Below are 12,007 nucleotides of genomic sequence, written 5' to 3' on the forward strand. Positions count from 1 at the left end.
GATTTTTTTTTTTTCTCATTTCAAGGCTTTCTTAGGGAAGATTCTCAAGAGAAGATTCACTGCATCCTCATGCACCCAATAGTGAAATTCCAGATACTGAATGTTTGGAAATTACCATACAGTATGGTAATGCAATGTTCAGTTTGCAGATGTAGGTAATATATATGTACACATCTGTAAATATGGCTTAGCAAAAAAAAAAGGGGAGGGGACAATTTAGTGTAGTGATTTATGGTAATTTACACCAATCATCTAAGATATACAAAGCAAATTAGAAATCCTATTATCAGATACTTGTCTCTCAGAGATCTCCAAACCACACACAATACTAAAAAAAAAAAAAGTGGATCTAGAAGAATGGAGAAAATCCCACCACAGTACCACCAGCATATTAGAAATGCTGATGACAAATGAGTAAAAAGTGAATAAGATCATACAGAGATTTAGGATACAAGAACTGATTGCCAGATAAAAGGAAAGCCATGTAACCGGTCCCAAAACACTTAATATTTTCTAAAATTCTCTGTTAAGAATTTTATTTTAGCTTCTGTTCCATACATATAGTTATTACATATGTTAGTTTTTAGATAGATTTCAAAAGTACTGCACTTCAGGTAAAATGAAATATAAAATTGACCTGGAAATGATGTAGGAACATTGTCAGAAGGCTGAGAGAGGTGAACCTTCCCTTCTACTCATCATGAGTAAAGTCACACTTGGAGCACTGTATATAGTTCTGGGCTCCAAGCACAAGAGAGATATGGACATATGGGTACCATTCTAGCAAAGGACCCATAAGATGATTAAGGGCCCGGACCATCCCACATATGAGGAGAGGCTATGTGTTGGATCTGTTAGGGATGGAGTCATCCCTGCAGCATCCCCTGCAGCAGCCCACACAGTGCTGTGCTCTGCACTCATAGCTGGAACAGCATTGGTATCATTCCAATGTTGTGTCTATTGCTGCATAGCGCTGGCACAGCATCAGGACTCCTTCCAAGCCCCTAAGAGCCAGAAGGCGGGGGGTGGGCAAGTGATGGGGGAAAGGGGGGGAGAGACATCAGCAGGGCAGCTGACCTAAACCAGCTGAAGGGATGTTCCATAACACCTGATGTCACACTCAGCAATAAAAAGGGGGGCTCTCATGGGAGAGGGAGCTGTCCTCCTGAACAACCGCTATGCTTTTTGAAGCCCTGCTTCCCAGGACGTGGCCGAACATCGCTCATTGATAGGAAGTAGAGAATTTTTTTTTCCTTCTCTCTGTGCTTCCGCACGGTCTTATTGTTTCTTTTGTTTCTTTCTCTCTCCATTCCCTTTCCCTTTAATTAAACCTTTCTCATCTCAAACCTCGAGCTCTTTGTGTTGTATTTTCTCCCCCTTCCTCTTTGAGGAGAGGGGAAGTGAGAGAACAATTGTGGTGGAGCTCGACTGCCCACCCAAGTATAACCACCACAGGCTGACAGCTGGACTGTTCAGACTGCTGAAGAAAAAGCTCAGGACGATCTTATTAATGTGTATAAAACACTGAATAAGTTAGCATATAAAGAATGTAAAGAAGTTAGCATATAAAGAAGTTATAAAGAAGTGTTTTTAAAAAATATGGAACTCAGTAGAGCCTAGTGACAGGACAAGAAAAAATGGTCACAAATTAAAAAATAAATAAATAAAAAAGGAAAATCCATTTGAACAAAAGTTTTTTTTTTTTTTTTTTTTTTTTTTTTTTACTTTAATGGTGACCAAGCACTTACAAAGGTTGTGGAGTATCCATCCGTGGGGATACTCAAAATGCATCTGGACATGCTCCTGGGCAACCTGCTGTAGTTGACCCTACACACACTGGTGCACATCTGTCTGTCTCCAGAGATGCCTTCACATCTCAGCCATGTTCTGATTTTGCGATTCTGTGTAAGATTCTGTGATTAACCTGAGGCTAAAAAGGCAATCTTTAAGTCACAGCAGAATGAATTTCCTTGATGAAAATTAGTTAATGAATAATAATCTGGGGCATGACTCTGAAAGGTAAAATAGACCTCAAATTATTTCTCAAAAAAATGAAATCAGAAAATCATCTCATCTGTGCTTAAATGCATGAATGTGGAACAGATAGATGATAGAGAATCCAAAATACTACAAGATAAGAGAGGCAAGGCATATGAAGGTCAGCATATAATTCAACAAAGAGTCATACACTCTTAGAAAGTCTTATGTTGAGAAGGTTAGTGTACCTAGTACCTAAGACATGCCTAGTACAGAGGAAAGAAATTGCAAAAATCAACAAAACTTCCGTATCACTTTTAAGAGTTTGCAAAATTATATACATGTCTGCACAAACGTTAAAGCTGGCAGCAACACTCGTTCAGAATAACTCCTCAAGGAACCAATCATAATATACTCTCTATCTCAACATAACTTATATGTTCATGTAATTTGGTACTGCTTAAATGTGATATTCTTCTAGAACACAAGTCCTGTGCACAACTTGCATAGAATGATCAGAACTGGCTGTATTTGTTTTAATATTTGTGTTACACTAGCATCAAATGGCAGTCATGTATCAAAATTTCCTTGTGCAATCAAAGTACTAAATTAAAACAAAACAAAGCAAAATAAAAAGAGATGATCATGAAGAATTAGAACACAGCATTTATCTAACAATCCAATATTTGCTTTACACAAGAAAGTGTCATGACATTTTAAACTGAAAAAAAAAAAAAAAGTAGCTGGTTTTATATTGAATGACAGCCTGTTAGATGAATGCATTTTTCTATTAATGTGTTTGCCTCCTAGAAAGACTAAACAGTTTTTCCATATAAGAGAACTACTTTTGAATAGTTTTATAGTGTCATTAAAATACTGAAACTCTAGATAAAATTCAAATGCTCTTTGATAATATTGAGACCTCACCTTGCAAGTTACCTTTTAAAATCAATGATTAGCTACATAGCCTTTCAGTCCAGTTTCTGAAGAGTAGATCCATAAGAATCCCAAAACACAATATTGATAACTGGTCAGTAACTTTAAGCTTATATTTTACCATTAATAAAGACATACAATGGTTTTACAGAATTTCAGATTACTCAAAAAGCCATCACAATATAAAAACGCCTCAAGTTGCTTAAGTAATAAAGGACTATCAGAATTCATTGGTAAACAAGCTTGGAATTTTCATTAAACTGCCAATGAACACCAGTAATCATCTTGGTTTCCTTCTAGAAAATAAGGAAAGCCCTGCACATGCTGTTGGTGGTTTCAAACATTTGTTTTCCTTGCAGACGCATCTTGCAACACTGCACACAACTTCTAGATGTTTGTGTTTGTTGTTTTTTTTTTTTTTTTTTTAATCCTTCAAGACAACTATGATTTTGAAAGTCTATAAGAAAAATAATTTAAAATTCAAAATAAAAATGGAACACATCACAGCACAACCATCAGAACACTGCACAACCATCCACACCACAGTCCTTCCAAGGACATTTTCTAAACTAGCAATAGTTAGAAAATAGCAAATAGCAAAATTTAAAAAATAGCATCTGGTCTGCTACTCTAACATGTCCTTATATTTTTTCCCATTCCCTCCTTTTATAACTCATCTTACTTTCCATATCATATTGAGAATAAAAAAGATTAGGAAAAAATCATCTTTTAATTGGTTAAAAAGAAAGATCCAGAATTACTTTAAGGAGTTAGAGATATCTTCAGTTTTTTTGAATGCAACCTCAAGACTTCAAAGTAATCTGACTTCAGGGATAACCTTTCAACCAATCTCCTACGTATGCATATATGACCCATTATATAAGCCGGTGGTTATTCAGACTTACTGGACCTGTTTGCAGGATTTCTACCTCCATGCAAAGAAGCAACTCTGCCTCCTCTTCACAATGCTGGTTTACACATCTCAGTGCCAGTCTTTTCTACTTACACATATACAGAAATTTACAGAAATTTGCAGAGAGGTGAATTCAACACACAAATTTCTTATGTAGACAAAGGCATGCCTGAATATTCTAAAGCTCTTTTACACTTTACTAGTCTGCAGTTTATGAGAAAAAATAGTGGCTTGCAAATATGTGTACAAACATTAAAAAAATGTTTGATGTTCGCATTTAAAGACAAATATTTAGTAAATAGTGACTATCACACCTTGAATTTATAAAAAAAAGGTCAAGGTATCATAAAAATGTATTAGAAATAAACAAAACCCCCAAACTGTCTTAATCAACTCTGAGTTAAAAAAAAAAAAAAAAAAAAGTATTAATACATCTGGAATGGTTGGTATGAAAAACACTCCCAAATGTGGTTAAGACCTGACTGCTTAGAAGCCAGCATTCCTCTAAGAGACTGCAACATCACAAGAAAATAATGCAGGAAAATACTACAGCCTTAAAATTAAAACTAAACTAAACTAAAATAAAAAAGCAGACTACAAAAAACAAACAAAAAAAAAACTGCCTTGTGATTAAAAACAAACAAAAAACCACAACCAAACATGGAGATCCACAGTTCATCTTGCAACAGCGAACATAATTGCAAATCTAAATTTTGCATTTGAAATTAAGAGACAAAAATTATAAACCTCTCTATGCATATCTAATCTCCTTTTTCAACATTAGCCAAGCCTGCAGGCACTTAACAGTCTAATTCTTGATGGTATTGTAATTAAAGGCAATACTCACAAGGCTGATAAGCACACCAGCTGTAACTTAACCCTTATCTTAACCAAACTGACAACTGCAAATGTGATATCTAATTGTAAAGAGAACATTGGAATTAATTCTGGATCACTGTCTTTTAAATCATTTAACCTTGAAAATAAGTAAATTATATACAGCCTACCATCAAACTTCTTGTGCCGAGACACAAAAGTGGTGCGTACAAAGTGACTTGTCTCCTCCACCAAGTTTTCAAACTCCAGTTTGCTCTGCTGGCTTAACTTGTCCTCCATTTCTGATGTGCAGCATGTATATTCCTGAGGGCAGATTCTCAAATGTTCCCCTGAAATCACAAGGAAAAAGGCATTAAAAATGTCTGAATAAAGACAGAAATACATCAGATCTGAATATGCATGATATCCCTTCACTTAAGGAACGCAGTCTACATAAAAATCTCTTTAAGGCTTGACCACTTCATTGGGAACAATTTGAATCTGCATCAACAATTTTGCATATTTCGGCATTCCTCACTGAGGTGGAGAGACACATTTTGTAGAGATGTTTTGATACTTCAGAAGGTGGAACCATCTCAAGATGAAAGTGGTTCTTGAACTGAAGCTTTCTGCATAAACAGATGTATACTTAAAAATTCTAAGATGCTTGCTTTCTGTTTGTATTCAAAATGTCTTGAGTAATACTTAGCAATATGACCCACTAAAAGCCATCAAATCTTTCTGTTTTTTGAAAAACAGAAATTATGTTTTTCCACAGACAGGTCCTACATGCCCAAATACACCAAAACATTCTCCCCTTCTTCTTAAATGTATTATAATGATTATGTTTGGGTGCCACAAATTTTCTTGGACAGCATTTCTTGTAAGATCCAGCAAACGCTCCACTGAATGGGAGAAGGCAATGAAGAGTTTAATTAATGCTTATGTTATACGGAAATGCTATGTAAAAGGTAATGAAAGCCTCTTATTTAATTCAATAGATTTCTCTCTTGAAGCACTGTGCCAGTTCTCCTGACAATATTGCTTTCTTTGGTACAATTTGCAAGGTGAAACCAATTCTTTAGCTCATGAAATTAAAATGGTCTGTTATTACATGAAATGTGAATTTTCAATTGACACTGTAGTAGGGTGTCAGAAACATTTAGTTCAGTTTGTGTGAAGGTAAGAAATTCTGCCATTCCCTCTTGAGAAATAAAAAGAATGATCTGCCTCTATGATTAAAGTTACTTGTAAAGCAATGAAAACATTTAGTTTTCTGTACACTGAATCCTGATTAAAAATCCCTCTGCAAATCTCTTAAAGGAGCAAATAAAATGATATACAGAGCCCAAGGGTTAAATAAATATGGGGGACCTGATTCTCATTTATATCAAGGTCCCTTTGTACCACTGCTGAGACATAAAAAAGATTTAAATGCAATTTATACCTACTTTAAGACTACTTTTCACCATTCTTATTATGTAGTGAGGAGAATCAGGCCCTGAGGCTTATACTTCCCAGGGGTGTAATACATTTAGCTGCTGCATCATTTTGAAAGCAGCATCAAAAAGAGGTTTGTACATGCTTAGAATAAACATTGTCTTGAGTATGCCCTCACTTTATTTATTTATTTATTTATTTATTTATTTATTTATTTTTAATTTAGTTTAGATTTTGAATGAAGTCTTTTGATTTGAGGTTTAGTCATTCCTCAACCCATCTACCCTCACTTATTTTTTCTGCAGTAACTTGTAATATGTGAACTACAATGCTATGACTTTTCTTTTAGCAGTCTCAAGATTTTTTAAAATCTCGTATCTATACGTCTTCAGAAAGGATCAGTTACTTATTATCAGTTACTCTTCTGCAGTACCACCTGTAAGTACCAATCATTTACAAAAACACCATTAAATAAAACAATGTAAAAAACATGGGAGAAGAGATACTCCATGACCATCAAAATATTATAAGTATTCTTTCCTATGAATGCTATGCGTTATAAGTGCAGTAGGATAATTCCTTTCCCTTCTTAAGATCACACATCTAAGCCAGAAACAACACATGAAGAGACCAGTGAGCCAGCTGCTGTCAAACATAAATGACAGTGGCAAAAAATGCTCACTTTACACACAGTATTGTTGTCACATTAATCAGAAACTATTCAACACATAAGATGCAGCTGAACAGGTACCATATCACAGAATGACAATATCACAGAATTGTGTAGGTTCGGAGACACCTCAAGATCGTCGAGTCCAACCTCTGACCTAACACTAACAAATTCTCCACTAAACCATATCACTAAGTTCAACATCTAAACGTCTTTTAAAGACCTCAAGAGATGGTGACTCCACCACTTCCCTGGGCAGCCCATTCCAACTCCTCACAACCATCTCAGTAAAGAAGTTCTTCCTAATATCCAAGCTAAAACACCTCTGGTGCAACTTTAGCCTGTTCCCCCTTGTCCTGTCACCAGGCACTTGGGAGAATAGACCAATCCCCATCTCTCTACAGCCTCCTTTAAGGTACCTATAGAGAGCGATAAGGTCGCCCCTGAGCCTCCTTTTCTCCAGGTTGAACAAACCCAGCTCCCTCAGCTGCTCCTCGTAGGACTTGTTCTCCAGACCCCTCACCAGCTTCATTGCCCTTCTATGGACTCACTCGAGCACCTCGATGTCCTTCTTGTAGCGAGGGGCCCAAAACTGAACACAGTACTCGAGGTGCGGCCTCACCACAGCCAAGTGCAGGGGGACAATCACCTCCCTAGCCCTGCTGGCCACACTGCTTCTTATACAAACCAGGATGCTGTTGGCCACCTGAGCACACTGCTGGCTCATACTCAGCTGACTATCCACCAATACTTCCAGGTCCTTCTCCAAAAGGCAGCTTTCCTACCACTCTTCTCCCAGCCTGTAGCTCTGCTTGGGGTTGTCACGCCCCAGGTGCAGGACCCGGCACTTGGCCTTGTTGAACTTCATGCAGTTGACATCAGCCCATCGGTGCAGCCTATCCAGATCCTCCTGCAGAGCCTTCCTACCCTCGAGCAGATCGACACACGCACCTAACTTTGTGTCATCTGCAAACTTACTGAGGGTGCACTCGATCTCCTCATCCAGAACATCAATAAAGATATTAAAGAGGACTGGCCCCAGTACAGAGCCCTGGGGAACACCACTAGTGACCGGCCTCCAGCTGGATTTAACTCCATTTACCACAACTGTTTGGGCCCAGCTATCCAGCCAGTTTCTGACCCAACGAAGTGTACGCCAGTCCAAGCCATGAGCAGCCAGTTTCTTGAGGAGAATGCTGTGGGAAACGGTGTCAAAAGCCTTGCTGAAGTCAAGGTAGACTATATCCACAGCCTTTCCCTCATCCACCAAGCACATCACTTTGTCATAGAAGGAGATCAGGCTCGTCAAGCAGGACCAGCTTTTCATAAACCATGCTGACTGGGCCTGATCTCCTGGTTGCCCTGTAAGTGCCGCATGATGACACTCAAGGTCATCTGCTCCATGAGTTTCCCTGGCACTGAGGTCAAACTGACAGGCCTCTAGGTTCCCAGGTCTGCCCTCTGGCCCTTCTTGTAGATGGGCTTCATGTTTGCCAGCTGCCAGTCAACTGGGACCTCCCCTGATAGCCAGGACTGCTGATAAATGATGGTAAGTGGTTTGGCCAGCTCCTCCACCAGTTTTCTCAGCACCCTTGGGTGGATCCCATCTGGCCCCATTGACTTGTGCACATCCAATAGCCGTCGCAGTTCGCCAACCATTTCCTCATGGATAGTGAGGGCCACATTCTGCTCCCCATCCCCTTCCACCAGCTCAGGGTACTGGCTATCCGGAGAGCAACTGGCTTTGCGGCTAAAGACTGAGGCAAAGAAGGCAATAATCACCTCCGCCTTTTCCTCATCTTTTTTAACTAAGTTCAACCCCCCGCATCCAGTAAAGGCTGGAGATTCTCCTTAGTCCTCTGTTTTGCGTTGATGTATTTGTAAAAACATTTTTTGTTGTCTTTAATGGCAGTAGCCAGATTGAGCTCCAGATGAGTTTTGGCCTTTCTACTTTTGTCCCTGCACTGCCTCACAACATCCTTATAGCTTGTGAACGGCCGGGGAGGGGGCGCTGCTGGCTCCGCCTACGCCTCGTTCTCACCTCGTTCACCTCCCTCACGAGGGCTGCCGGGCCCTGGCGGCTCCCTGAAGTAGGCTCAATGCCGGAAAAATTAGCCCTGTCTATCCAATCACCCGCTCCGCTGCAGAACGCGTCTGCCCTGGAGCCCATCACCTCGGCAAGTGGCACAATATTAATACAATACAAACAATATTAAGACACAGTAAGCCTTCTGTTAGTAACAGCGATGTTCTGAGTTTTTATTAGGTGTCACAAATACAAGAAAAGTTGACATACCGTGTCCTTAGAAGCAGTGCTGTGTGCTTGATTAAATAAAATAATATATATCTTATCCTTACATCTGAAAACACCTTCCTACACAAACCCAGGTGCTTTTCCTTATTGGAAAGCACCAGGGAGACCTACTCTCCCACTTTCAGTCACATTGGTTGTTTACACTTTCTGTAATGACAATATCCTTTAGTGCTGTTGATGTCATGAATTTTAATAAAATTAAAATTTATTTCCTCTATTTCACTTTTTTTTTTTTTTTCTTTCTTCCATATGGTTTTCTTTGTTTTCAGAACTGCTGGACTGTCAAGTAAACTAATGTTATTCATCAAGGCACTGTGTTTACTGAGTAATAGCTGTGGGTCTAGGTTTTTAAGATGTTATGTTATGCTGAATATTATGACACATTAAAGTATATTGAACACAGTATAACAGTCAATTTTGTAGCAATATTAATATTCCTCTTGTTTATTTATTTTATGGTCTTATTTTCTCTTTACTGCAAAAACTACTTCCCAATTTACTTTAAAATCCTGCTTAGCTGCTACAAATTCATTCAGGTTTCTACTGTACTTATTTCTTATACCTGTACATATATTTTCATATATATATTTTTTTAAATTTTAATTCAACAGATATTCATTCATTCATGGGTCTGTTAGCTGATGAAATGTGAAACTCCTAATTAAATAAACATTCACAACTTCTCTATCACTTCATTGCTTTACTCTCCTAACAATGTGTTTTCCTAAATCATGTTTACTAATATCTTCATTACAGATTGCTAATTTATAAACAGCTTTTTTAAAACAAACAAACAAAAAAAACAAAACAAAACACATTTTTAGTTCTTCACCCTCTATTTTCATGGAAAGAACTAATAATGAAAAATGTCATGCTGCTTTTCATATTTTGTTTCAAGATTATCTTTTTCTTCCTCTCATTTCCTACATTGGAGGCTCCGGTCAGGTTACAGATACAGCAAAAACATTTTCCTTTGCCCTGTGGCAGTGGAGTGTTGGCCGATCAGCTTGAGAGGTTCAGGTGCACTTAGCAAAGATGAAGGCTTTGAAAATTGAGGCTCATAAGCTCTATCATGTTAGTACTGAGCATGAGTGGCTGCATGCTCTAAAGACTCACAATTTGGTCCAAACCTTGAGATGATTCCTGGGAATGGTGAGTGGAAACTCTCTGACAAAGAATCTTTTCTGTATGTGTTAATATTACTTATGTGTTGATATGTGTTAATATGTTAATATGTGTTAATATTTGCTTTTTAACAGTAGCGATTACCATTTTGTGTTTGTTCTTATTAAACCTCCAATTCGTGTTAGAATGGACAAATCATTCATTCAGTCATTAGAAAAATAAAAAGGTCATGATTTTATCCAAAGAAAAGTAATTTTTGGTTTGTTCGTTTGTTTGTTTTAAGGGGTATGCACTTTATTTTGGAGTTTTCCCTTATTTTGTGCAAATCTCTGATAGAACAGACTGCTTGAATTGGAAATAAATCTGCAGGCTTTATTTGGTTGGTCTTTCTCAATTTCCTTGAATGAGACCATTTAGCATTTGTGTTTTATAACATTTGTGTTGTATCACTTTGAAAGGAGTTTAATCACTGTTTTGTGTTTTTATACACCTTATGTATTTTGCAGGCTAAAAATATGATCACAGCTCATGTACAAATTCTTGCCCTGGGAAACTCCAAATGGTCTACGTGCATGTGCTAATTTTAGTAAAGATTTCTATGTTACAATTGTCATTGGATGTAACTGACTAATTTTTCCTTGTGGTAAATGGTGTCTCCACAGACAAGTTCGACAGAATGTAGCTACCAGCATTTTGCCAGATTAAACAAGTACTAACTCAGCAGTTCCCAGCAAGCTACACTAACTCTTCTAACCACCATTATCATCTGAAGATACTGACCTACATACCTCCTTTTGTAGCCTATGCTATCAGCTACTAGTATTTCATTTTTATTACAACTGTAATCTAACATCCGCCTTCATATGATCCAAATTGGTCAATTTTGCAGCTGAATTTGGTAATTTGGATAGCATGTTGCTTTGAAGTGTAATAAAAACAGTTTATAGAACTTCTTCTTCTTCTTCTTCAGATATTTTAGTTTGGTGTCCCCAAAATATGCTATAAAAGAGTTTTTAAAATTTGCAATTTACATGTCTCAAGCTGAATAACTGTTTCTGATATGTATAAAAATGCCAGAACTGAATTAAATGTGTTAGCTATTTGGAGAAGATGGAATTTGAAGGAACAGTAAACCCTATGGAATATAACACTACCCTTAACAATTTCGCCACCAGATTTCCTAAATACCTGATGCAATCACTGTGGAAGCATAACTGTATAAAATGTTTACAGTGTCAGATTTTTATTTATTTATTTATTTATTTATTGGGGGGGGGAGGGGAAGAAGGAGGTCACATTTATATGTTTAACAATTTCAGTAACACTTCTTTCTGAGGTAGTCAATATTTTATAGTTTCTATGCAAATCGTAATTTCACATATATATATATGTATATATATATATTTCAGATTTTCTTGTTTCTACAGAATGGTTGTATGAACACTATGACTGGTGAAAATTGAAACTTACAGTGACCACACTGCTTCATGAATTCAACAATGAATAAATTCTAATAAAAAAAGTGTGAATTCAAGGTGTGCTTTCAAACTTGGACACTCTGTAGGCATCAACAGAGCCTAAAGGAATTGAAGAAGCTTTTTTGAATTGAAGGTTTTCATCCTTCATACTGCTATTCAGATTAATGTGATTGGGCTTCCTCATTAACCATGTTCTTTAAAATTATAAATATCTGTCTTTACAGATCTGCTTCAGACCTGCTCATATTCAGTCTTTTGTGGACAAGGTAGTGTAATTTATTATACACTTCAGAGCTTCTTATCTCTCAGCTCTCTGGAACTCGTTTGCTTCTAGATTA

At 37.4% G+C, this 12,007-nt stretch overlaps 1 protein-coding gene across 1 annotated transcript in view; it reads right to left on the reverse strand.

Moving 5' to 3' along the window:
- Positions 1–12,007, reverse strand: part of GPC6 (glypican 6) — an 812,936-nt gene that overhangs the window by 560,198 nt on the left and 240,731 nt on the right. The window contains exon 2 of the mRNA XM_032203753.1: positions 4,834–4,992. Within this exon, the coding sequence (XP_032059644.1) occupies positions 4,834–4,992 (159 nt within the window). The remainder of the gene's footprint in view (positions 1–4,833; positions 4,993–12,007) is intronic.

Source organism: Aythya fuligula, chromosome 1 (assembly GCF_009819795.1).
Source record: "Aythya fuligula isolate bAytFul2 chromosome 1, bAytFul2.pri, whole genome shotgun sequence".
Lineage (NCBI taxonomy): Eukaryota > Metazoa > Chordata > Aves > Anseriformes > Anatidae > Aythya > Aythya fuligula.